Source organism: Odocoileus virginianus, chromosome 3 (assembly GCF_023699985.2).
Source record: "Odocoileus virginianus isolate 20LAN1187 ecotype Illinois chromosome 3, Ovbor_1.2, whole genome shotgun sequence".
Classification (NCBI taxonomy): domain Eukaryota; kingdom Metazoa; phylum Chordata; class Mammalia; order Artiodactyla; family Cervidae; genus Odocoileus; species Odocoileus virginianus.
In genome coordinates this window covers 1,672,448-1,697,368 of record NC_069676.1, presented here as the reverse complement: position 1 = coordinate 1,697,368, position 24,921 = coordinate 1,672,448, and the positions used below count along the sequence as shown (strand labels likewise).

The 24,921-nt window shown below is 50.6% G+C and overlaps 1 protein-coding gene across 1 annotated transcript in view; it reads right to left on the bottom strand.

The window, feature by feature from the left end:
* ADAMTS2 (ADAM metallopeptidase with thrombospondin type 1 motif 2) overlaps nt 1–24,921 on the bottom strand; it is a 252,171-nt gene that overhangs the window by 49,042 nt on the left and 178,208 nt on the right. Inside the window, exons 5-6 of the mRNA XM_070460787.1 lie at nt 22,910–22,993; nt 2,814–2,970 (exon numbers count right to left, since the gene is read on the bottom strand). Of these exons, the coding sequence (XP_070316888.1) occupies nt 2,814–2,970; nt 22,910–22,993 (241 nt within the window). The remainder of the gene's footprint in view (nt 1–2,813; nt 2,971–22,909; nt 22,994–24,921) is intronic.

The window sequence follows — 24,921 nt, the reverse complement described above, 5'->3', positions numbered from 1 at the left end:
GTAGCTGCTGAATTTCAACACCCCCTGAAAGGAGTTCAGGGTGGAGATCAGGAATGAGGCACTCTATGCTCTGGGAAAAACTGGCAGAACAGGTCTTCAGATGCTTATTTTCAGGGGCCAATTTTATGAGCTCAATTCTTGAATCTCCCTGTAACTAGAAGAGCACTAAATTCCTTCATGGTGATGTCTGCTCCCCATGACTAACAGGAATTCTCAAGAGACCAGCAGAAACCTTCTGCAAAATAATACATATGTGCATGTATTCCCTCTTCACTAAAATCACAAGTGTACTGACCTTCCCCCCGCCTCTTTGGAGCAGTTTCTCAGAGCTATCAGAAACGCTGTCTCCCAGGCTATAGTCCTCGTTTCGCCCCAAATAAAACTTAACTTGCAACTCTCATGTCATGTACTTTTTTAAGTCAGCAAGACTCAGAAAGTGAGAAGCCCGGACTGTCGCCCCTCTCAGCCTCACTCGTCTGAGACCCCATGGAGAGGTCCTAGGCAATGTGTTCCAAGAGAAAAGTACAGAAAGGAAGAAGTGTGACCGGGGAGTGCTGGTTTTGAAATTGTCTAAAAGCAGTATACCTAACTATTGCCTATTTCCCTTCTAATAAACAGGGAAATGTGTCTTAAAGTATTTTTTTGCTCTGTAGACTTTGAGATGCTTGTTCTTGAATCAGCGCCAGGGCAAACCTTTGTCTTTGTCCTTTGTATGCAAAGCCTGCATAGGAATATATGCCGCAGTCTGTGTATTTCTCGTTCACCCACACGAGCATTACATGAACATTTAGGACCTGAAGATTTGAAAATGTATCTTTTTTCTTTGTGTATATTTTTTCTTTATGTCCTTCATTCTTAGTTTATTTTGCTGTTATTTTCTTTCCAGAAATCCTTTTAGGTATTCTTCCTGGATTGAGCCTCTACAGCAATTTGTCTCTCATATTTTGATCTTTTTGGGTGCCCTTGATTTTTTAATTTCAGCTTTTGAATGTTCTATTTCACCCACTGAGAAATGGAATATTGCTGCCATATCAGTAAAGAAAGGATGACATAGCATCAGCAGTTGCAGCCACCATGGATGGTGAGCTGGTGAGCCCTGAGGAAACTCAGGGTGTGAAAACACTGGATGCTGGCCCCAGACAGCTGAGATGCACATCAAAGGAATGATTTCAGTGAGTCCAGACTCCTGCATCCTCCCACACATAGAAAAGCACTAAATTCCTTAACTTGAGATTTTCATTTTAATTAACAGTAAGCTTTGTTCCTATTAGCTGCCCTTGGTTGCAAAACTCCTACATATCCTAGCTCCCCCCTCGCCTCCTCAGAGCAGCTCAGTTCTCTCAGGGTTACTTGAGATGCCGTCCCCCAGGATTGAAGTGCTAAACACTTCTGATGAATTAAACACACACACACACATAACGTTTAGGTTGGACATTTAATGTTTTAGTCAACACCATCAAATCTTTAATGAAAACGCTTTTTTCCCCTGATTCTTCCTTGTAGCCTGTTCTGGGTTTACAGATATATTTCCTCAAACATTCTGGAGATATGACTTTATAAAAATGTCCTTTTCCTTTCTGTAAATTATCAGTTTCCTCTGGAGTTAGCTTTTTAATTTTACTTTACATTTCGGTGCATCTTTTTCATCCTTTCCTTTTTTTTAATACCTGGTAATTCTGGCTGTCCTTTCACATTTTTAAACGAAGAATGAAGTCACTTAATATAAGAGTTGTGTTGATTTCTCTCCCATGGAACAGTTCTGCCCCGTGAGAGCTCTCACCCAGACACAGGGCGACAGAGTGCTGGGTCAGCCGGCCACACAGACGGGCTTGCAGGGGAGCGTGAACCCCTCACAGTGGGGAGGCACCAATGCCAGCCAGGAGGCACAAATGATCACACCTGTGTAGCCACCCCCTGACCAAGACATGCAACGGTCCCCACGCTGCAAAGCCTCTTCTTGGTGCCAACAGCAGCTCCCTCCCTCCTGCCCACTCTCCTGACTGTTAACACCACGGATCAGTTTTGCCCACTTACAAACCTGAAGTAAGTGGAGTCATGAGTATATATTCTTCTCTGATGGCCTTAATTCACTTATTTATTTACCATTCACTGTGTGAGATCTTCAACTATGATTGTAGACCTGTCAGTTTTTTCTTTTAGATCTGTCAGTCTTATATAGTTTGAATTTTTAAGTAAAGTCCCTTATCTTTTAAAGATTGAAAATTTATTCAAATTTGTTTTACAAAAGTTGGAGGAAGCAAGGGCTTCCCAGGTGGCGCTAGCGGTAAAGAACCCACTTGCCAATGAAGGAGACATAAGAGATGCGGGTTCAATCCCTGAGAAGGGAAGAATCCCTGGAGGAGGGTACGGTAACTCCTCCAGTATTCTTGCCTGGAGAATCCCATAGACAGAGGAGCTGGATGGGCTACAGTCCATGGGGTCGCAAAAGAGTGGGGCATAATTGAAGTGCCTGAGCAAGCATGCACGGAGGAGGCAAATAACCGAAACCCAGCCTCAGATCTTGTCTGGCCCCTGGGCTGCCAGCCCCAGACTCTGCCCGTTTCACTCCTTTTCATCTTCCCTGTCCCCAGAGAGACGCAGTTTCCTGGGGCACATGTCAGAGTTCCTGGTAGTTTTAAAGAGCCAGGAGGAGACTCACACTTACCCTCAACCTGGACACCATTCTCAGCACTTACCCCTTGGCCCAGACACCCCTCTCATCCCAGGCCGAGGCTGCCGGGGGGGCCGTGGCAGGGTCAGACACTCATGTGCAGCCTCCCTGCTTTCTGTGCCCCCGCAGTCCCGAGACTCACCTTGCATGCCCGAAGGCCCGAAGTCCTGCCGTGTGAGGAATATGGCGTGATCATGGTACTCGTCGTGATCAGTGTCTGGCTTCTGCTGGAGGTAGGCCCAGCGGCAGACATTCTCCAGACTCTGAGAGGGGTTCCCAATCTCAATGAGGCTCATGGACTGCGGGGGCAGGAGAGACAACAGAGAGAGATTGGCATCTGGTCCAGATGGGAGCTGAGCGGACCCCGTAGAGTGACGACCTGGCCCAGGTGGCCTCTCAAGAACTCCTTCCTATGTGGCTCCGTTCTCCAGAGTGGGTAGAAAAGCTCCCTGGCCACACAGACCTGCCTGAGTTTCCACACAAAGTCCATGCATGATTTCAGATGAGACACGGGAACAAAGCTCTGAGGCCTCAAAGCCTCAAAGGGTCCATTCAGCTCACCCCACCTCCAAGGTCCCTGCATCCTACTTGGCACCTGCTCTGCGCAAGCTCTGGCCAGGAGGCCAATGCAACAGACCTCGGTTGCCCCAAAGAGTTCACACTCTGGCAGGATCCAGGAAGGGGAGACAGAACTCCCAACATGGCTACAGGCCCAGAGAAGGGGAAGGGAGCCCTGTGTTCCCCCCTTGGGGGAAGCTATTTGCAGAAAACAACACAAGGGAGGGAACACTCAGCAGCACCTGCAGCGAAGGAGCCACAAGAGGAACAGGACCGCTGGGATAATTCCCGCAGGACCCGTGGACAGGAAGCCGCTAGGAGCGACCACATCCCACTTTGCAGCTGGCCACCAGGCTGGCAGGATCGCAGGCCAGGCTGTCTCACGGCACTGGCATTCACTCTCTTACTAAGTTTTCACAGTTACCCGGAAAGGCAAGAAACTGAGGCTCAGAGAGGTCAAGTCACTTGCCCCAGGTCACACGGCTAGGAAGCTCAAAACCAAAAGTCTATATTCAACTCACTTCCCTAAACTCCCTCTCCAAACAAAACACACACCATATTATCTCAGAATCAGGTCTCACACACTGCACTCACCCCTTTTCTCTCCACAGTCCTCACAGCAGGCATTCTGGTTTCTGCTCTCACCACATACTCTTACCATCAAAGTGGTTCCCTCTAGGCAAATCTGTCCAAAAAGTAGAGCTATGCATTCCTTGGTGGACATGAAAGCATGCATTTTTGCCTCTTCTCTTGCATAAACAAATCCAACAAGCATAGTCACATATTTCTCTTTGTGTGTATAAGCAGAACGGGCTTGGGGTGTATTTATCGGGTACTGTCAGTAAGCCAGCACGTTGCAGAAGAAGGAAGAATGAGTCAAGGCCAGGGAAGGGCCATCATTGCCAGGCATCCCGTGAGTTACCCGAGTCAATGGTTTACGAGACGGTGGACCAGTTCCCACGTCCTAAGCACAGAGCCAATTGCTCCTGAGAGATGAGAATGCTTGTTTTAACAGCATTCAGTGAGTCCTTATGAAGTCAGTCACAGATAGGAGGGAGAGATCTGGTGACTGAGACCTACTGGACATTCCCCAGAGATGGACAGCCCAGAGGATGCTGGGAAACGGGACGAGAGCTACATCACTGCCCTCCCTGCGACTGGGAAAGCACGTGACTATCTCCGGCCAAATAGTTGCAATCAACAGTGATGTGTGTCTCTTCCTGGTCTGAGCACTTTATTGCCCACATGAGAGCCTTCGGAGATCTCTCCTGGCTGGCATGGGAACCAGCCACCTGTCGCCCAGGTCCTAAGTGAAAATGAGACCAGAGTCCGATGCCAATTCACACGGACGACACAAGTGTGAGCGAGAAATCAAGGTCTGTTGTTGGGAGGCGCTGGGACATGGATCTGGTCTGCTTCTGCAGCACAGTCTTGCCCACCCCAAATGACATATGTGGGGCAAAGGACAGGGACATGGCATCTGTACCTCATCCAGGCAGGGCAGCCCAAAACCCTACCAGGTGATCACTGCCTCCAGAAAACCACGAGACGCCACAGCTCTGGAGGAGGAAGCAAGCCAAAGACTCTCCTTTCTAGGGAAGGAACTTTGGGTGGAATGAGAAGGAAGGGACCTTCAGGGATGGGTCTGATTTGGTGCCTCAGTTTGGACCCCATTGGGCTTAACACTGCCACTCCAGTCCTGACCACAAGGGCCACTGATCACCACTCGGTCAAGGATGGCTGCACAGCCCCCACGGGAGGGGGACCCCCAGCTCCACAAAGTCCAAGACACGTGCAGATCACTCAGTCGTGTCCAACCCTTTGCAAGCCCCATGGACTGTAGCCTGCCAGGCTCCTTGTTCATGGAGTTCTCCAGGCAAGAATACTGGAGTGGGTAGCCATTCCCTCCTCCAGGGATGAAACCAGGGTTTCCTGCATTGCAGGCAGATTCTTTACCATCTTAGCCACCAGGAAAGCCCTGAGCCTTGCTAAGCCACCTCCAGCAAAAGGGCCTTGTTTCCTCCAGAGCCATGTCTCTCAGCCCAAACATCAGGGGACCAAACCCCTCGCTGGTTACAGTTACTTTTGCCTGCGTTCTTCTGACAACAGCCCAATCTCCCTCTGATAAAAGATCTCCTCTGTTAATCTGAAAACAACCTCAGGCTCAGGGGTGGGAGAGGTCAAGCCCAGACAACCCCACCTAGCACTTTCCCAGCACCATGACGGTTGGGGCCAAGGGGTAGGGAAGGTGTGTGACTATAAGCCCGGAGCTTCCACCAGGGCGAGAATTCCAGGGGAGGAAGACAGCAGAACAGACAGTGTGGCCTGGGGTGGAGAGAGGGTGATTCCCAGTGTCCTCACACAGCCACATGGCTTACCCAGGCCTGAAGCCAGCTGACCACAGGCCTGTTTACTATCTACTGCTACATAATGGTGACTGCAACCATGAAATTAAAAGACACTTACACCTTAGAAGAAAAGCTATGACAAACCTAGACAGTCTATTAAAAAGCAGAGACATCACTTTGCCAACAAAGATCCATATAGTCAAAGCTATGGTTTTTTTTTCAGTAGTCATGTACAGATGTGAGAGTTGGACCATAAAAAGGCTGAGAGCTGAAGAACTGATGCTTTCAAATTGTGGTGCTGGAGAATACTCTTGAGTTCCTTGGACAGCAAGGAGATTCTAAAGGAATTCTAAAGTGAATTCTAAAGGAAATCAACCCTGAATATTCATTGGAAGGACTGATGTTGAAGCTGAAACTCCAATACTTTGGCCCCTTGATGTGAAGAGCTGACTCATTGGAAAAGACCCTGATCCTGGGAAAGATTGAGGGCAGGAGGAGAAGGGCCGACAGAGGATGAGATGGTTGGATGGCATCACCGACTCAATGGACACGGGTTTGAGCAAACTCCAGGAGATAGTGAAAGACAGGGAAGCCTGGCTTGCTGCAGCCCGTGGGGTCGCAAAGAGTCGGATACGACTTAGTGACTTAGCAAACAACAATGAATAACAATAGCATAATGAGTTATTTCCAAACTTTATGATCTGAAAAGTTTGGAAATCTGAAAAGAGTTTCCCTGGCGGCTCAGATGGTAAAGAATCAGCCTATGATGCAGGAAACTCGGGTTCCATCTCTGGATCAGGAACATTCCCTGGAGAAGGGAATGGCTACTCACTCCAGTATTCTTGCCTGGAGAACTCCATGGACAGAGGAGCCCAGTGGGCTACAGTCCATGGGGGTCACAAAGAGGTAGACACAACTGAGTGACTAACACACACACACATGATCTGAAAAACCCCAAACACTTGTTATCTCATGGTTTCTGGGTTAGGAACCCAAAGGCAATCCAGTGGGGTCCTCTACTCAAAGTCTCCCCTGAGATTGCCGGCAGCTGAGACTGGGGCTGCAGTCTCAGCTGAAGGCTCCCCTGGGTGGGACACACTCGCACACTCACTCATGTGGTTACTGGCAGGATCCAGCTCCTCACATGTTGCTGGACCTAGGGCTCCTTGGCCCCTCACATGGACCTCGCCACAGAGCAGTCACACGGGGCCGCTTGCTTCCCCCAGCACGAGTGACCCGAGAGCGCATCTCCGAGACACAAGCCAGAGTCCACGGTCCTGAGAGGCCAGTCTCGGTCCTGCCCACGCCGGCAGGGAAAGGAGCACAGCAGGGAGTGAATACCAAGATGTGGGCTCGCAGGGGCCATCCGAGAGCCTGCCTGCAGCAGAGATGTGTCTCATATACGTGTGTCAGGAAATTCCTCCCATGAAAGTCATCTGGAGTTGCGTTACTGTCACTTGCAGCTGAAAGACCACGAGCAGTGGACTTCGGCCTTGGAGATTCGTGGGAAGCCCAGTCAAGGGCACTGGCTGGCTGGTTGGAGGTTCAGCTGGTGTGTCCAGCACCAGTGGGAGAGACGCTCTAGTCACTTTTTGAAGAGAAGTCAAGAGGCCCAACTAGAAGGACAAGGTGTCAGGCCCAGAGAACAGGAATAAGGGCATGGAGTTGGAGACAGAGCCAAAGGCTGAAACGAGGTGAGAACAGCGGTCTGGGGGCTCAGAGAGAGGCCTGACTGCTCAGGGAGTGGGCTCGTTAGAAGCGATGGGTGGATGTGGCAAACCCAAGGCCCACAGGCCAAGGCTGGTGATGTGAGTCAGTGAGGCAGGTTGGAGTGGCAAGAACTGGCAAACCAAGGAGCCCATGCCCCGATGCAGGGCAACAATACTCAGCACCAGCTCCATGGGCATGGCATGCAAGGACAGAGCCCAGAGCTGTCGCCAGACTGACCTCTCAGGCCAGTCTTTACATTTTACAAAGGTGTGTGTGTGTGTGTGTGTGTGTGTGTGTGTATGAGTTGCTCAGTCATGTCCGACTCTGTGACCCCATGGATTATAGCCCCCCAGGATCCTCTGTCCAAGGAGTTTTCCAGGCAAGAATACTGGAGGGGGTTGCCATTCCCTTCTCCAGGGGACCTTCCTGACCCAGGGATCAAACCTGGGTCTCCTGCATTGCAGGCAGATTCTTTACCACCTGAGCCACCTGCGAAGGCCACAAAGAAGTTCTGTGGACCAATGAAGACATATCCCTCAGGTCACCAGGTGAGGAACCCTGGAATAAAGGCCCTTCTGGGCTGGACCCAACACTGGCATGCTGATGAGTGCCTCCTGCCTCCCAGACACCAGGCCCTTGGATTCAGCCCAGGTTCCTAGCCCCTCTCAGCAGCCACCGTGATCTCACTGCTGTGACAGGATAATTTATTGAAGTATTGATTTGCATTTTGCTCTGGCCTTGTCTTCCCTTCCTCCACTCCAAGCAGCAGCCCATCACTTCTCTTCTCCAGGCCTGCGGGGGTCTGCACTGCAGGACCCAGAGCAGGAGTTGTCTGGGACTCTCTCTGCTTTTGGGTCCCAAGGAGACTCCCCAAGGGGAGGGGCAGAAAGAGGGGCTCGGAGGGGTTCCACCAGGACGAGGTGGCCCTGAAGAGGCAGGTCACAAAAAGCAGTGGCCGTGTGCTGGGCCCTGGGGACTTGCAGCCCAGATGGGGCCTGGAAGCCTGGAGGAGGGTGACGTCAGCGTTTGACAGCCACAGTCCAGAGCTGCTTGGACTTCCTGTTTCTTTGCCCACGTCCCAGTTCTCTCAAGGTTCTGGCCACTCTCAAGGAACTAAGGGCCGGTATCCTCCTGCGTGCTGGTCTGGAGAGCTCAGGAGGGTGCAGCGTGCCTCGTGCTGTGCGGCCGGTGCCAGACCCGTGTGCATTTTAGAAAGAGCTGAGTCAGTGGGGGAGAGACGACAGTCAGGACCCTGAGGTGGCAGGAGACGAGCAAGTCAGCTGGCAGGGGAGGAGGCACGGCTTCCGGCCATGGAGCTTGTGGAGGAGGCACGGGAGAGGACCACACACGTGCATGCAAAGGGAGAGTCTGCAGTGCCCTGGGACACAGGCCAGAGATCATCTCTTTGGGCCCAGGTTTCCTTCTTGGTAAAAGTTCAGCAATTTTCCTTTGGGGAGATCTGCTGCTTCTCAGGTGCAGCTCCCGGGGGGACAGTTTAGAGTCAGCTGGGGATTCAAGCAAGGTCAGCGGATCGGAGGCTCAAAAGAATCAAAACACCAGGTGAAGTAGGCTTGCCCAGAGGCAACCCCCACCCCCAAACAAGCACCCATGAGCTTCCAGGCAGAAGACTGCAGCCCAGACTCAACCCTTCCTTGGCCTGCTTCTCCCCCTTCCTGAGAGCTGCCAGCCTTCCCATAGGTTCTGCCTGCCTTGAAGGGCTCTTCACAGACAGAGCTGTCCAGACAGAGGGCCCAGGAGGGCGGTCTGGGCATCCACAAGGGTCCCTCGGGCGCTAGTGGGATCTCCCCACACTGCTCTGCCACCTGAATCACACTCACAGCCCGCCATCCCACGCCTTTGCCACGTATCACGCAGCACATGGACTGTAGTCCTATCCAAGCAAGGACAAGAGACAAGTCTATCTTTCTTTCGGAAGTGACGGAGATCCCGCCGTCTTTCCGTGCCGCCATAATAGTGTGTGTGAATGTGCTGGCTGATGCTCTCAAGAATATCAACAGTGCTGAAAAGAGAGGCAAACGCCAGGAGCTCATTAGCCCATGCTCCAAAGTCATCGACAGGCTTCTGTGATGATGAAGGACGGTCAGTTGGCGAATTCTACATCACCGATGATCGCAGAGCGGGGAAAGGTGTGAGCTTCACAGGCAGGCTGAATAAGTGTGGAGCGGTCAGCCTCAGATCTGATGTGCACCTCAAGGATCTAGAAAAACGGCAGAATAACCACCAGCTCCCACCCGGTCAGCTTGGTTGCATTGTCCTGACAACCTCAGCGGGCATCAAAGACCATGAAGAAGCAAGACGAAGGCACACAGGAGGAAAAAAATCTTTGGATTCTTTTTCTATGGGTGTAATACATACAAATAAAATGCCTCAGAGGGGAGCCTGGAAGCCACGCCACCTCTGAAGGCGTTCTGTCTGGGGGTCATGCCTCCCCCACGCAGGCAGGACAGGAAAGGAAGGGCGAGAGCCGCGGTGGCCACCAGATGGCGCTGCTGCCGCGGGAACAGCGGCGGGAGCCTCGTGCGCCTGGATCCACGGGCTGCTGCTCCTGAGACGCCGGCCAGCGGCTCAAACGGAACCACGGGGGCCCCAGCCGGCCTCTGGGGTCCCACGTTAAACAGATCAATTAAGACTTGTGCAGAAAGCTCTGTCCCAACCTCTGCTCTCTGACATCTCCATTGTGTGCTCTAGAATGAGCTGAATTATTTACGCTCTTACCTCCTTTGGTCAAGGAGACAGGAGAAAAGTGGGACCAGCAGCGCGGAGGCCCCACAGGTTCCAGGGTACATCGGGAGTGCCTCAGATCACCCATCCCACACACACACCAAGGCACCTGCGAGTGATGGTGGGGCTCCCCGGGGCAGCTCGGGGCCCTGGGGGTGGAAGCCTGCTCCGCTGTCATCGGCCCTGTGCCCCTGGACATGGCCCCTACTTCCCCGTCCCGGGCGGCCCCTCCGCGACCGCAGCGCACAGCTGGGAGCTCAGGCGCTTCCGGCCACGGCCATCAGCACCCGCAATACTCTCATCCAGCGGAAGCCAACCAAACCTTCTCAACTGCTCTGACCCCAGACAGAGCCCCCCGCAAACCCGCCCTCCCAAAGAAGCACAACACAGGACCGCGTGCGCAGATAGCAGTCCAGATCTGCTGGGTTCAAGAAAGCAGAGCTCCCTTCTCAACCCCGGCACTGCTAAAATGCAAGGCAGGTAATTCTCTGCGGTGGGGGCCGGTCTGTGCAATGAACGATGCTGAGGAGCATCCTGACTTCTTCCTGCTACATGCCATGAGCATCCCCAAGGTGGGGGGCTGCAAACTCGCCCTCTGAGGGGAACCCTGCCATGGGCAACCTCCAAGGGGAGCACACCCAAGGAGCCCTGTGGAAAAACAGCCCAGCCCAGCCTCCCTGAGCAAAGCCGCCCCCCGTTGTGTGCCTTCGGCAGGCCACTCACCTGTCCAGGGTGGGGTGGGTGGTGAGGTGAGTGCCCCAGAGAGCTGCTGTGAGGGAAGGGTGAGGTGAGTGGGCTACAGAGCGGACCAACCCAAAGAGGGCACTGCAGGCTGAAACTTGCAGGAACCCTCGCTCCTGTTGCCACCGCCAGTGTGCGCTCACCTTACAGGGGACCCTAAGGCTCAATGATGGTGAGTGACTCACAAGAACCAACAGGGGCCAGAATTAACACCAAGCTGGGGGTCTTCTCCAGGCTGCTCTGGGGTGCCAGGGAGTACCTGGAGCTCAAACCTCACCACAGGCATCCACAACCCCAACACCAGTGAGGGCTAGAAGGCGTGATCCGTATTTCTCTGCTCAGGACCCCTGGATTATCAAGGCACGTTCCAGACATCCTCCCAGAGGCTGGGAATCTATTCCCAGAGAAAGCCAAGCTGCCAGCTCAAGATTGTTCAAGTGAACCTTCCCAGCTCAAACCTGTAGGGCACATTTGTCTCCACCGCTTCCCGTTCTTCTCTGGACCCTGGAGACTCCGGCCCAGGAGGTCGGCCACAGTGACCAGGGACCGGGCACCATGCCTGGCGCCGAGTGCTTGGGGGTTGGGACCCAGACTCTGAGGATGCCAGGGGGCTGTCCCTGGGATGCTCTGAATCCCCTACACACAGTCAGGGAAGCAGAGATCTGTATCAGGTCAGCAATGGCCTGGGATATGCAGGAAGAGGGCGGTGGAACTGGCCCCTTGAACGCTGAGTCCTGCCCCAGCATTTTCTTCTCTTGCCTTCCCCTGAGACTCACAGTCAGAATTTCTCCGACCCTCCTGCTCTAATGCTGAAAAATTCCTAGGAGCATTCCATACTTTGTCTTGACCTGGTCTTTCACAACAAGATACCTTATGTTCTTTGATTGTCCCCAAGTCTCTGATTTCCATTTGCTTTGATTTTCATATCTTAGGAAATATTTAAAATGAGAACAGTTCAGTAGCTTTGGTTCCTTCTCAAAAAAATCAATTGAAAAGCCAGTTGCTATGCAACCCTCAAGTGTTGCTGATGTTCTGCTCCCTGGCTGATGGCATATTGTATAAAATAAGATAATCTCTTTTCTTCTGCTGTGTTTTTTATTTTTTTTTTAAGAAATGGAGAAAAAAATGTTGTTTTAGGAAAAACTTGAGATAACTCAGAGGCTCCTCATAAGCTGGAAGACAAACAACATGTCCTTTGCACAAGTACTCCTGATTTCATCCCCAGCGGGGCTTCGGTGGGGCCTGGGGACAGGCGTGAGGGGAGCAGAGGGCAGGGAAGCTGGTCTGCCTCCATCACAGTTTGGAATGAATAACAGAATCTGAACACCTAGGCCACTTTCTGCCCCAAGTCTGGTCTCGGTCTCACGGCTCCCAGACCCACCCCCTTACCCTGACTCTGCAGACCTTGGAAGACACACCTCAGGGCCCTCTCCTGGTGGGGGTCTCCTGCAGTCCCCTCGGCCTTTCTGGGCCTCAAGCCTTGCACAGACAGAGCCTCACTCACTGTCAGGAAGCACGTGGCTCCTTTAAGAGCAGCTCATCGAATCCATTCTCCTTGGGAGCCAAACTCTATTTGTGACTCTCATCCAGAAGCCTTTCCTGGCTTTTCCTGCAACAAGCAGAGCTCACTCCCTCTACACGAATACCAGCCAGGCAGTCCCCTCCGGATCACCCCGCCCAGGGCAGCCGGTGTTCTGTGTCCTTCGAGGTGCTCACCACTCCACAACGACCTTGTTTACTGGTGAACTCATGGGCAGCTGGTGCCCCAGGCCTGGGGGCAGGCACATCCCGGGATCCATCTGCCCAAGAGACGGGTCCTCTCACTTCCTGAGGTCCCTGAGAGCCCTGGAAACAGGGCCTTACCCCCAGCACTCTGCCGAGTGGAGTCTGTGACCGGTGGACACAAACAGTTATCACCCACAATGAGATAAATACAGACCTGGGAAACTTTCACAGCAGTTTGGTGGAGTGGCTTTATGTCTATGGAATTTAGTAATAAAAAGTCGAGGCTGGTATTCATGGATAATCTTGGTTTTGTCACATTTCCCTTTTCCAGTTATTCTTTTTAAATGTACTTACAGAAATATTGGTCAGTGATGTGACCTCCGGTTCTGAGGCGCTCTGTTTGACTGGCCTGGCACCCTAAGCCCTGGCACCTACGCTCCAGGGACTGTTACTGTCCGACTTCCTGTTTGATTGCTTCAGGTCCGTGCAGTGACCCCTCCTTTCCCAAGGGTGTTGCCCCTGAGCCCACAGCCAAGCATACCACACTGTCCCTGGGCTCCTGTGCGAGGCGCGCCTGCTGCAGAGATGAAGGGCTAGCCTGGGGCAGGGGCCCCAGCCCCTCTGCATCCGATGTCTGTCCAGCACCAGCCTTCCTGGACGTGGTGGGCCAGCCATGTCCTCCTGACTCTCCTATCCCCCCCGCCTGTGTTTCTGCAGTGTGTCCTCCCCGGGGAAAGTGAGATCCCCACCGTGGACCCCACTTGCCTCTTGCAATCCCACAACTTGCTGAGGAGGCCCGGGTCTGGCCCTGTAACTTTCTGGAACCCTGCAGGACACACAGGCTCTGAGGGGCGGCAGCCTCCCCCGTGGCTTCCTGAGAACAGGAGGGATGTGGAGGTGGGGGCGGCGGGCAGGGCATGGGGCAAGGCATGGCGGAGGCTCGGCTGCAGGAGACGGAGGGGCAGTCTGAGTCTGCCCAGCTGTGCCTGTCACCTCATCACCATGGATTCCTCAGCTTCCCGGCAGGAAGTCAGGGAGGTGAACGGGGACCTCGGTCCCCCTGTGCCCTCCCTTCTCACTGTATCAGTCCTGGTCTCGCTGGAGCTGTCCCACTGCCCAGGTGGGCTGAGGCCACCTATCTCGTTGGCCAGGGGCTCCGGTCAGCCCCATGGCCTGCCCTCCCCACACCATGCCCAGAAAGAGGAAGCTGTAGCATCACTAGGGGCCCATGCCCACTCCCCTTACCCTCACTCTGCCTGTGGGGGACTCCGAGGGGATCAACATGGCCCAGGCAAAGCAGAGTCCGTCCCGACAAGGTGGAACGTAAGGAGCGGTGGCCAGACTGGCCGTGGCCGTGAGGGAGGGGCCTGCAACACCTCAGTAACCCGACCTCGCCTGCAGGCAAGGCCAGGCACTGGTGGCAGCCTGCATCCCCCTCTAGCCGAGACGGCTTGCCCGAAGTTTCCATGGACGCTCAGGTGACAGAGGCCCCAGGTCCAGGCACAGGAAAGGTACGATTGCCCACAGGACAGAAGAACACAGATGCCTCTCCACTACCCCCAAGCCATCACAGAGAAGAGGTGCTCAGTAAAGCATGGAGTCCTTTCTACGTGCTCCTTCAAATCAGAAATAAAATGCTGGACGCGACACTTGGGGCACGCCGCCAGACAGCCTTCGGCAGCTGCCACTGCCCAGTTAACAGAAATACCTGGGCTCTCTCATTCTTAAATTATTGCTTTAAAAAAAATAATTCATTTTTCCATAGTTAAAAATGTGCTATAAGTGTATAAAAGAAACCCTCAAGTATAAAAGAAACATCCCATGATATATTAAGAAAATTCAGCAAAGTAGAAAGAAGAAGATAAAAATCCATGACCTACTACCCAGAGATAAGTACTGTTCACAATTTATGTTTTCCTTCAATCCCTTCTTTGTATATATTTGTACACAAAATCGAGATCATAATACTGGGAACTTATATCCTTCTTTCCCCAAAAGTAAACCAACTTGACTTTATGTTGTAACCATTTCCTAAAGCCCTTACACATGCTTTGAAAATGGGATTTATTGCCAGTCCAATAACCCACTATTGAAAAAGCAAGAGAGTTCCAGAAAAACATCTATTTCTCCTTTATTGACTATGCCAAAGCCTTTGACTGTGTTGATCACAATAAACTGTGGAAAATTCTTCAAGAGATGGGAATACCAGACCACCTGACCTACCTCTTGAGAAACCTGGATGCAGGTCAGGAAGCAACCGTTAGGACTGGACATGGAACAACAGACTGGTTCCAAATAGGAAAAAGAGTACGTCAAGGCTATATATTGTCCCCCTGCTTATTTAACTTATATGCAGAGTACATAATGAGATGAGCTGGGCTGGATGAAGCACAAGCTGGAATCAAGATTGCAGGGAGAAATATCAATACCTCAGATATGCAGATGACACCACCCTTATGGCAGAAAGTGAAGAAGAACTAAAGAGCCTCTTGATGAAGGTGAAAAAGGAGAGTGAAAGAGTTGACTTAAAGCTCAACATTCAGAAAACTAAGATAATGGCATCCGGTCCCATCACTTCATGGCAAATAGATGGGGAAACAGCGGCTGACTTTAGTTTCTTGGGCTCCAAAATCACTGCAGGTGGTGGCTGTAGCCATGAAATAAAAAGATGCTTACTCCTTGGAATGAAAGTTATGACCAACCTAGACAGCATATTAAAAAGCAGAGACATTACTCTGTCAACAAAGGTCCATCTAGTCAAGGCTATGGTTTTTCCAGTGGTCATGTATGGATGTGAGAGTTGTACTGTGAAGAAAGCTGAGCGCTGAAGAATTGATGCTTTTTAACTGTGTGTTGGAGAAGACTCTTGAGAGTCCCTTGGACTGCAAGGAGATCCAACCAGTCCATCCTGAAGGAGATCAGTCCTGGGTGTTCACTGGAAGGACTGATGCTGAAGCTGAAACTCCAATACTTTGGCCACCTCATGAGAAGAGTTGACTCATTGGAAAAGACCCTGATGTTGGGAAAGATTGAAGGCGGGAGGAGAAGAGGACGGCAGAGGATGAGATGGCTGGATGGCATCACCGACTCAATGGACATGGGTTTGAGTAAACTCCAGGAGTTGGTGATGGACGGGGAGGCCTGGCGTGCTGCAGTTCATGGGGTCACAAAGAGTCAGACAGGACTGAGTGACTGAACTGAGCTGAACTGAATAACCCACCACAGAGATATGCTGTAATTTATGTAACTAGACCCTTATTGGCAGACAATTTAGATTGTTTCCAGTTGTTTACAGTTAGCAATAAGGCCATGACCTTTGGCTTAGGCCTAAAACTTCATGCACGGGCCTGTTAACTACTTTGGAATAGAATCACAGAAATGAATGAATGACTGGGGGCAAACATGAAGAACCTTTTAAAGGGAAGTGACCGACTGTCACCTTTCCTTCTAGAAATGCATACACATTTACACTAAAGAATGGGAGAGTGTATTGCTGCATTCACCCAAAGCAGTAGCAAAGCCTTCTTTTTAATATTAACACAGCTGATGCTTTTAAAATGGCAAATCATTTTATTTTCTTGATTAATAGTAAAGCTCAATATTTTCTCTTTTTTGCAACTTGTATTTTTTCTTTAGTTAATTGCTTATGTCAATTGCCAAGTCTGTTTTTCCTAGGACTCTTCATATATTATTTTTCCATATTGCAAATGCTTTTCCTCATGTGGTTTGTCTTTTGACAGTGCTTTTTGACAATTTTATATTTTAAGTACTCAAATATATCTATCTTCCCCTTTATAATCCTTTCTATTGTATTTTCGCTTAGGAAGCCCTTGACAATGAATATTTTCTTCTTGATTTGTATGATTTAAATAGCTGAATTTTATTGGTATATATTTATCATCTGATATATTTAATTTACTATTTATCATATATTTATTCTAACACTTAATAACCATTCCATTTATATTATCACATTTTATTTACGAGAGGTATTTTCAGACTTATATATTTTATTCAGTTGATCTGTTAACATTTATGCAAATATAGTATGATCTTACTTATTTTTTGCTTTACAAAGTGTTCGTAGTAAATCCTTTTTATCTGCTTGGCTTTCAAGGTTTCCCCAGCCATTCTTGAATGTTTATGCTTGTGGATGAATCTCAGAATCATTTCATCAAGTTTCCAATTATTAATCTAGGAAAAAATCAACATTACTACAATGCTCAGTATTCCCGTAAGGAACAGCATATGTCTCTTCATGTATTTTTATTTTTTTCCTATCATTGTGCTTAGTTGCTCAGTCCTGTCCAACTCTTTGTGACCCCATGAACTGTAGCCCGCAAGGCTCCTATGTCCATGGGATTCTCCCGGAAAGGATACTGGAGTGGGTCCCATGCCCTCCTCCAGGGGATCTTCGCAACCCAGGGATGGAACCCAAGTATCCCACATTGCAGGTGGATTCTTTACTGTCTGAGTCACCGGGAAAGCCCAAGAATACTGGAGTGGGCAGCCTATCCCTTCTCCAGGGGGTCTTCCCAACCCAGGAGTCAAACTGGGGTCTCCCTCATTTCAGGCAGATTCTTTACTGGCTGAGCTACAGGGAAGCCCCATTAACGATGTGCAATTTTCTTCCTATATGTAGGTCTTACATTGTCTTGTTAGGACTAGGCCAGATATTTTATATTTTTGGTTACTATCCTAAAGGAACCTTTTCTTTCCCTATTATCTTTACTACCAGGGCATTGTAGGGCTTCCCAGGTGGACTAATGGTAAAGAACCCACCTGTCAATGCAGGTAGAGATGAGGGTTGGATCCCTGGGTCAGGAAGACCCCTGGAAGAGAGCATGGCAACCCACTCCAATATTCTTGCCTGGAGAACCCCACAGGACAGAGGAGCCTGGTGGGCTACAGTCCATGGGGTGGCAAAGAGTCAGACACGACTGAAGCAACTTAGCATGCAGGCACGCACACCAGGGCATTGTCAGTTTACACAGAAATTATTGGGCTTTGTGTAATTATCTTATATTTGGTCATGTCACTAAACTCCTTTCTTAACCCTAAAAGTTTTCCAATGGATTTTTTTCGGTTTTCCAGGCACATAAGCATCAGCAAACAATTGTAATATTATCTACTCTCCTTGGATACTGGTTTCATGTCATATGATATTGTGTAGAGTTTCCAAAACCTCAGTAACAAAGTTATATGTCTCTTTCTTGTTGCCCATTTTACTTTAACTGTCTCATAAGGGCAGCATTTCCCAAAGCGAATTCTGCAGAGCGTTGATTCCATGAGGAAAAGGGTTCTGTTGAGAAACAGTTTTGAGAAACTGTGTGAATTATTCCACCTCTTAGAGATTCACCCTGCACATTTTCACAGTAAAGTCTCTGAGAAATTTTGTTGTCAGGAATACCTGTTTTACTTTGTCTTATAGGCCTTTCCCAGACTCATTTGACCATGGAACCCCTCTATTCTCCTATGGAACATCTAAGAACATCCTAAGAATTAGCAATGCAGAACACTTGTAGGGACAGTGTGCTTCTTTTTCTACCTTTAAATAAAATTTGGGTTGTCATGTTACCATCTGTTACCCGTTCTCACCCTCTCAGCTCCCAAGGAGCTGATCACGCTCCTTGCCCTGCCGGTGCCTTCAGCAGGGGCTCCTGGGCTCTGTCCGCTGCCCCGGGCTCGGGGCGCTCCCCTGCGCACCCCACCCATGCCTCTGCAAAGGATGCACACCTCTGCCCTCCAGGCTTCAGCCCGCGTGCCAGAGTCCCCCGACTGTCTCCACTGGAAGGGCCCAAGGCGCCCACGCCAGCACATCTCTGAGCTCGCTGCCGTTCTCCCCCACGGGCCACGTCCCCTCCTGTGCTCGCCACCTCAGGGGGCCGCCTCGTCACCTGCCAGGCTGCCCACGGCACAGGCTCGGTGTCCTTTCACCTTCATCCACGTAGCGCCCACCCCCCATCCCGGTCTGGCCTCCTAAAATTCTCTGCCTTCTCCATCCACCCTGTGGCTGTGGTCCCAGGACGGCCCACGACTGTCCTCCCTTTGCTGCTGCCCACTTTCTCCTAAGCCACCACTCCCACGGCCATTCTGCACACTGGAGCGCCCGGGCACCTTCTTAGAAATGCAAATCGGATCGTGTTACTCTCCCGCTAGAAACTGCCCTAGTGAGAAAACCAAACCCCTTGGCAGGATCCCTCAGGATCCGCTCCTTCCAGCTAGCTTCTTCAGCACCAACTTCTGCTGCTTTCCCATCTTGCACTGTCCCCTTCAGTCAGATTCAGCTGCCCCCTGTTCCTCCAACGGCCTGTTCTCTTCCTGCCTTTAGCTTGAAACATGCCTATGCTGGTTCGTCCCCTTTTGCACTCCCTCCCTGTGGCTGAAAAGTCACTGCCTCCAGTTCGGTCACTTGCCTTGACCTCTAAGTAAGGACTGCCTGCCTCACCCTTCCCCTGCCAAGCCTCTGAGCCCCAGTTACAACCGTTTCCTCGTCTGCACCTCCACCCAGGAGCAGCCCCCGAGGTCCGGGATCATGGCAGTGAAACACAACAGCACTGGATGCACAAAAACCCTCAACAAGTGCTTGTCAGATGATGAGCTTTGTCCTTAGGCGAATGGATGTGCCAAATTATATGAGCAGACTTTCTGATATTAAACAATCATCACCTTCCTATAATAAACCCTATTTAATCATGAGGGGAATTTCTCTTTATGCATTGTTGAATGAAAGGCTTAGAGCCTCAGGATTTTTTACATCTATTTTTAGAAGTGAAACAGGTCTGTACTTTGTCTTAGAAATGCTACCTTTGGCAGCTTTGCATGTAGGAATCATATTGGCCTGAAAGAGAAATTGGGTGGATTTTAGAACATATACCTATTCTGAAATTGTTTATATGATATTGCATTATCTTTGCTTAATAATTCCCTGCAAATGAATAAGAATATACTGGCAAAAACAGATTATCTGATTCTCTATTTAGAGGTAATTTTAAGATAACTTTGCAAACAGTGAAGCACTTGAGTTCCCACATGATTATCGGGTTTCCCATTTCCCTAAGAAATCCTTAATTTCCCAAGATCTTCTGGGTCCCTGACCCAGAGTTTCTCAGAATCTTACCTTCAGATTTTCTACTGGTTTCTACCAGGTTTCTACCTGTGTGAGATACTTGAGGAAAGAAAAACAAGAAGAAACATCTTTGGGTGGGAACAGTTTAGCACAAAGCCTGTCAGGAAGTAGTTAAAATAACCGAGGCTTTGTTCCATTGAGTAATCAACATTGGGAAGGAGACAGACAGTTCACAGGCCAAATAAGAACCAAAATTTGCCAGCACTGGTAAGCAGTTAACCACACACAATCCTCCAGTTTTTCTTTTTAGTGCCCTGACCACTTGGTAGCTCTTCTCCTCTTCCTATCCCCTGCCCTCTGCAGAGGCAAAAAGTGGGGAGAGGGTTGGATATAATCATGCCCATCCCTCATGCTACCAGCCTCAAAATTCCTCAGATGCTGAAGGATGCTAATGAGGGGGTCTCAGGCCAGGAAAGGGGAACCCAGCCTGAGGAGGGGGAGGGAGGGGGAGGAACAGGGAACATGTTGATGACTGCTCTAGCGGGGATGCACAAGTCCCATCGGACATTCCAAAGCCCTGTGTCAGCAAACGGAGGCTGGACCTGTATCACTGGGCGTGGGTCACCTGAGCCTTATCCTGCATGCTGTGCCTGTAAGCCTAGAATGTCCCACCCTGCCACAGACTGCCTGCTTACCTGCACGCCCCTCCTGCACAGACCACCACCGGGTGTCAGGGTGGGGAGGGGTGCGGAAAAGGCCCAGGCAGAGATCTCCCAACAGCTGAGTACAGGGCAGCAACTGCTCCCAAAGCTTTCCCTTCGCCAGGACAAGCACCCCACTGTGGGTTGCATTATACGCATGCTTTCTGCTCTTTTAGTTTACGCTTCCTCTCTTTTTTCTAGACTAAATATGCCAAAGGTTTGCTTTTCCCAAGTCTCGCTTCTCGATGGATCCTATTGTTACTTTCTAATTTCTACTTTATTGATTTTTGCCTTTTTCTGAACTATTTCCTTACTTTTACTTTCTTTAGGTTTTTGGGTTTGGGTAGTTGTTAATATCTGTTCTAACTTACTGAGTCGAATACAGGGTTAACTTGGTTTCATTCACTCAGTGTGATCTTGGAAGGCACCTGCCTCTGAATCCAGCTTTGGCCACACTCCACAGGTTTTGATCTGTAGTACTCTCATTTTGGTTGGTTTTCCCAATAGTCTACAATTGAGGCTCTAACAGTATTCTTCCTAGGAGATTTTTTTTTTTTTTCAGAGAGACTGGATTTATTCTTTTTATATATCCCTTTCCTCCATCTAGTTTTAGAGCACTGAGCGTAGTCCAAACAATTTTTGCTGTATGAAATTCACTAAAATTTTCTTTAGGACCTGAAGTATATTTGTAATTCTTAAGTGTTCTATGATTCCTCAAAAAGAAGGCATATCTTTCCATAGGTATAGCAAGGGGAAAAGATGATATAACTAATTTAACTTTACCCATTATAGTATTTGTGTTTCCCAGGCAGCTCAGTGGTAAAGAATTCGCCTGCAGTGTCGGTGACATGGGTTCAGCTCCTGGGTTGGGAAGATCCCCTGGAGTAGGAAATGGCAACCCACTCCAGCATTCTTGCCAGGGAAAATTCCATGGACAGAGGAGCCTGGTGGGCTATCGTCCATGGGGTTACAGAGTCAGACACGACTGAGCGACTAAGCATGAGCGTTGTATTATTTGAAACTCCTGTGCCTTTAAGAATGTGATCTGTTAAAGGTCTCAGAAAGGGTATGAAAGACTCCTGCTGCTAGGTTTTTTGCAGACTTCCCCCTTGTTCTGACAGCCTGCTTTGGTACATTTTACGTTGTCCTTGGGACATTAAGGGGCCACGACTGCCGTCCTTTGAAGTGGTCGCTTGCACCACTTTAGAGTGACACGCTTCCCAAGGTAGGAACAGTGGGCTCAAGGTCCAGCATTGCTGGAGTTTGTCCAGCCAGAGGCCTTCGCTGTCATTTCTGTCCTGCAGGCCTCATACGTTGTGTGCAGTTCACTTTCATTTTGTGAGACGAAGACTCTGCCTCTGAGTAGAGGACTTAATCCTGCACATAATTACTATGCCTGATGTACCTTGGCTTCATCTTAATATGACCTGACTTTATTCATACTGAGTGAGGTCAGACCACGGATTCCAGAATTTGGCTGTCAGGGTGAGAAGCTGGACTCCTAAGGAGCCAGATGCCACTGGCTACTCACTCCACTGAACTGCCTTAAACCTCAGTTTAAGTTTCACAAGTCCTTACTTGCAAAATGGGATCATCATAGCTCCACCTCCTCCTTTGTCCTTGGACTGAGTTAATTTCGTGTAAAGTGCTCCCAAGTTGCTTAGCAGAGGCCTGGCTCAGTTCACACTGGCCTGGCACCACAAGGCTCCTTCCTTCCTCACCAGCTCTCCTTGCAGGAGAGTTTTCTTTCCGTCTGGGGACTTCCTAACCCTGCTTGCATAGACCTGTGCATGCTGATAGGAAAAAGGCTTCAAGTCTGACGGCAAAGGGGTGTAAGAAGGGCAAGACTTCTCGGTGAGAACAGGAGCTACGTGGCATGAGAAGAGGACACTGGCTGAAGACAGGCAGGAGTCAAACCGAGGGGTGTCTCAACCTTGCATTTCTGATGCTTTGATGTCCAGGGCCTTGCTGACCTGGCAGGAACTGTCCCTCCCAGGGTTAACCAATTCCTAGAGTCAGTAAAGAGCTCACTCTGAAGCGTATGCTCTTCAGATGCAAACCAACCAATGGAGAGCCCACGCCCCCAGCCATCTCCTTCATCAGGCGCTCACACTCCAGCCCACTATCCCCAGAGCAAATCCCCAAGGGCCAGGTACCAGACACTCAGAGGCAGCCCTGATTCCCCAGAGCCCACTGAAATGATTCACACTGGCCAATCCTAAGCCTGCTTACCCTTGATTAACCTGGTCCTTCCCGAGGAAACCCTAATGAAGGTGCTCACCCCCAGTTTCCCTCTCCTTCCCCAGGCCTCCCGACCAGCCCTGGCGTTTCCCCGTGCGGCCTGCAGGGCCAGGAACTGGGTGAAAACCAGCTTTTCCATGGCAGTCACCTCCTGATCTGTTGGTCTCAGCAAGCCCGAACCTCAATTTTTAAAGAGGAGGTGAGGCTGAAAGGAGAGTAGGGGTGGCTCACAAGTTCCTTGCTTCTTACAGGAAACAGAGGGCAGCTGGGGAGAGGCAAGGTGGTTTTGGCCAACATAAAGGCTTTTAAAGGGGGCCTCTGCCTCACTGGAGGGCCCCATTCATCCCACAGAGGTGGGCGCCCTGGTGAGCCTGGTAGGCACCAGCCTGCAGTGCCCACTCACCTTCCCGTAGCTCAGCAGGATTATCCGCACCAGGACGACATTGATGTGGGCCCCCAAGGACTCATCGTGATAGATTTCGTTGACCTGAAAGACAACCAGGGACATGTCAGCAGAAACCACAGGCTCACAGATCAGCCCTGGCTTTGTAAATGGCATCGCCACCAGCTCAGCCCCAGGGCAGAACCCGGGCACACCCACCCCAGTCCTTCCTCCTTGCCACGCTTTATGCTCAGGCATTACCATCAGCTCTCAATCAACCCCTTCCTTTCCCTCTGCTCCTCCTGCCCCCTTACAGCCAACCACTCACTGCCTGGACACCGCCCCTCTCTACTCAGCAGCCCCTCCGACCACCCCAGGGAATCTCCACCAAGAGCCTACACTGGGATGTGGACACTGCCCAGTCTAAGCGCTGGAGCCGCTAACTGCAACGCAGCCTCTTCTGCCAGGGTGAACACGGCACAAACGCGAGTCGCAGGGGCAATCCTGGGACTGTCACTGGTAGAAATTACTCCATAGCTGCTGCTGGTGGTTGTGAAATATTATCTATACTCATCACAGCTTGGAAAGCGGAGTCATTTTAGACGACCACCAGATCTAATTTTTAACGTGCTAATTAAGGACAGATATTGCTGTACCAGAAAGGTGCTTTCTGTGTTCTGTTTTGGGAACTACAGCTGACACAGTTGGCTTCCTTTGTATTTTATCATTTTTTTTTCTTTCTTTTTTGGGCTTCCCAGGTGGCGCTAGTGGTAAAGAACCCATCTGCTAACAAAGGGGACAGAGAGACACAGGTTGGATCCCTGGGTCAGGAAGATCCCTTGGAGGAGGACATGGCAGCCCACTCCAGTATTCTTGCCTGGAGAATCCCATGGACAGAGAAGCCTGGCAGGCTACGGTCCATGGGGTGGCAAAGAGTCAGACGCAATCGAGGTGATTCAGCACACATGTGTATTTTATTTTTTACATTTACAAACATTATTTGAATAGGTACCCATGGGCCTCACCGGAAGCCAGAGGAGTCCACGGCACAAGAAAGGTGAGGAACCCCCACTCCCCACAGCTTAGCCAGCATGGCCTTCCGGAAACGCTGGTATGGTTAACCCCGGGTTCAGGGCCAACCAAGTCTCCTTCCCCATTGACCCCACCTTCACACACTCTCAGGATCTTACCTGGAACAGTGCCCTCACTACCACCCACTTCATTCATTCACTTCTTGACCAGGCTTGACTCTCCCAGAGGCCCAGCCTCCAGATCTCATCTGCTTCCCAGCAAGCATCAGGGTACACGACTTCCCGAGTCCTCTGTGCTTCCCCTGCGTGTCCCCAGCACTCAGGACGCAGTGCCACCCAGCAGATACTCGGGACACACGTGTCGAGAGAACAAATCCACTCATCCATCACTCAATGGAGAGGCATGAACTCATCGTGCATGCCCTCCCTGTGTGTAGACCAAACCCCCGAGGCTGCTGACCTTCCCCCTCGGGAGGGCAGATCCTGCCAAATGCCTCTCCCAGAGCCCGCTCTGTCATCTCAGGCCAGGGCCCTTCTCCCCCGGAATGCCAACTTTTAGAATCTCTATCTGAGCAATGGAAATTGCTACCTACAAACAGCAGGAAAACCCTTTGGGAAATCTGAGAGTTAGCAAGTAAAATCGATTCATGATGGATGGGATGGGCAGGCACATGGGGCATGCTAGACAAAGAGCATGGTGATCACTGTCACCCTGCTGTATGTTGAGATGGCACCAACGGAAGGCAGAGCAAATGTGCACAGAGGGGTCCTGGGATGCCTCCAGCCAGCCCTACATGTGGCCCCTATGGGAAGCCTCCTGCCCACAAATCTACTTTCCAATTGTAATTTGTTTCTCTGCCCAGACCTGGCTTTCCTCTAGGGAAGCAATGACTGATAGCCTCCAGGGTGGTCACTGCAACTCAAGCGTGAGTCTGGAGGGAGTGAACGCTGGCCTGAGTCACACGCCGACAAGGTGAACTATAACTGGCAAGGTGGAGCCAG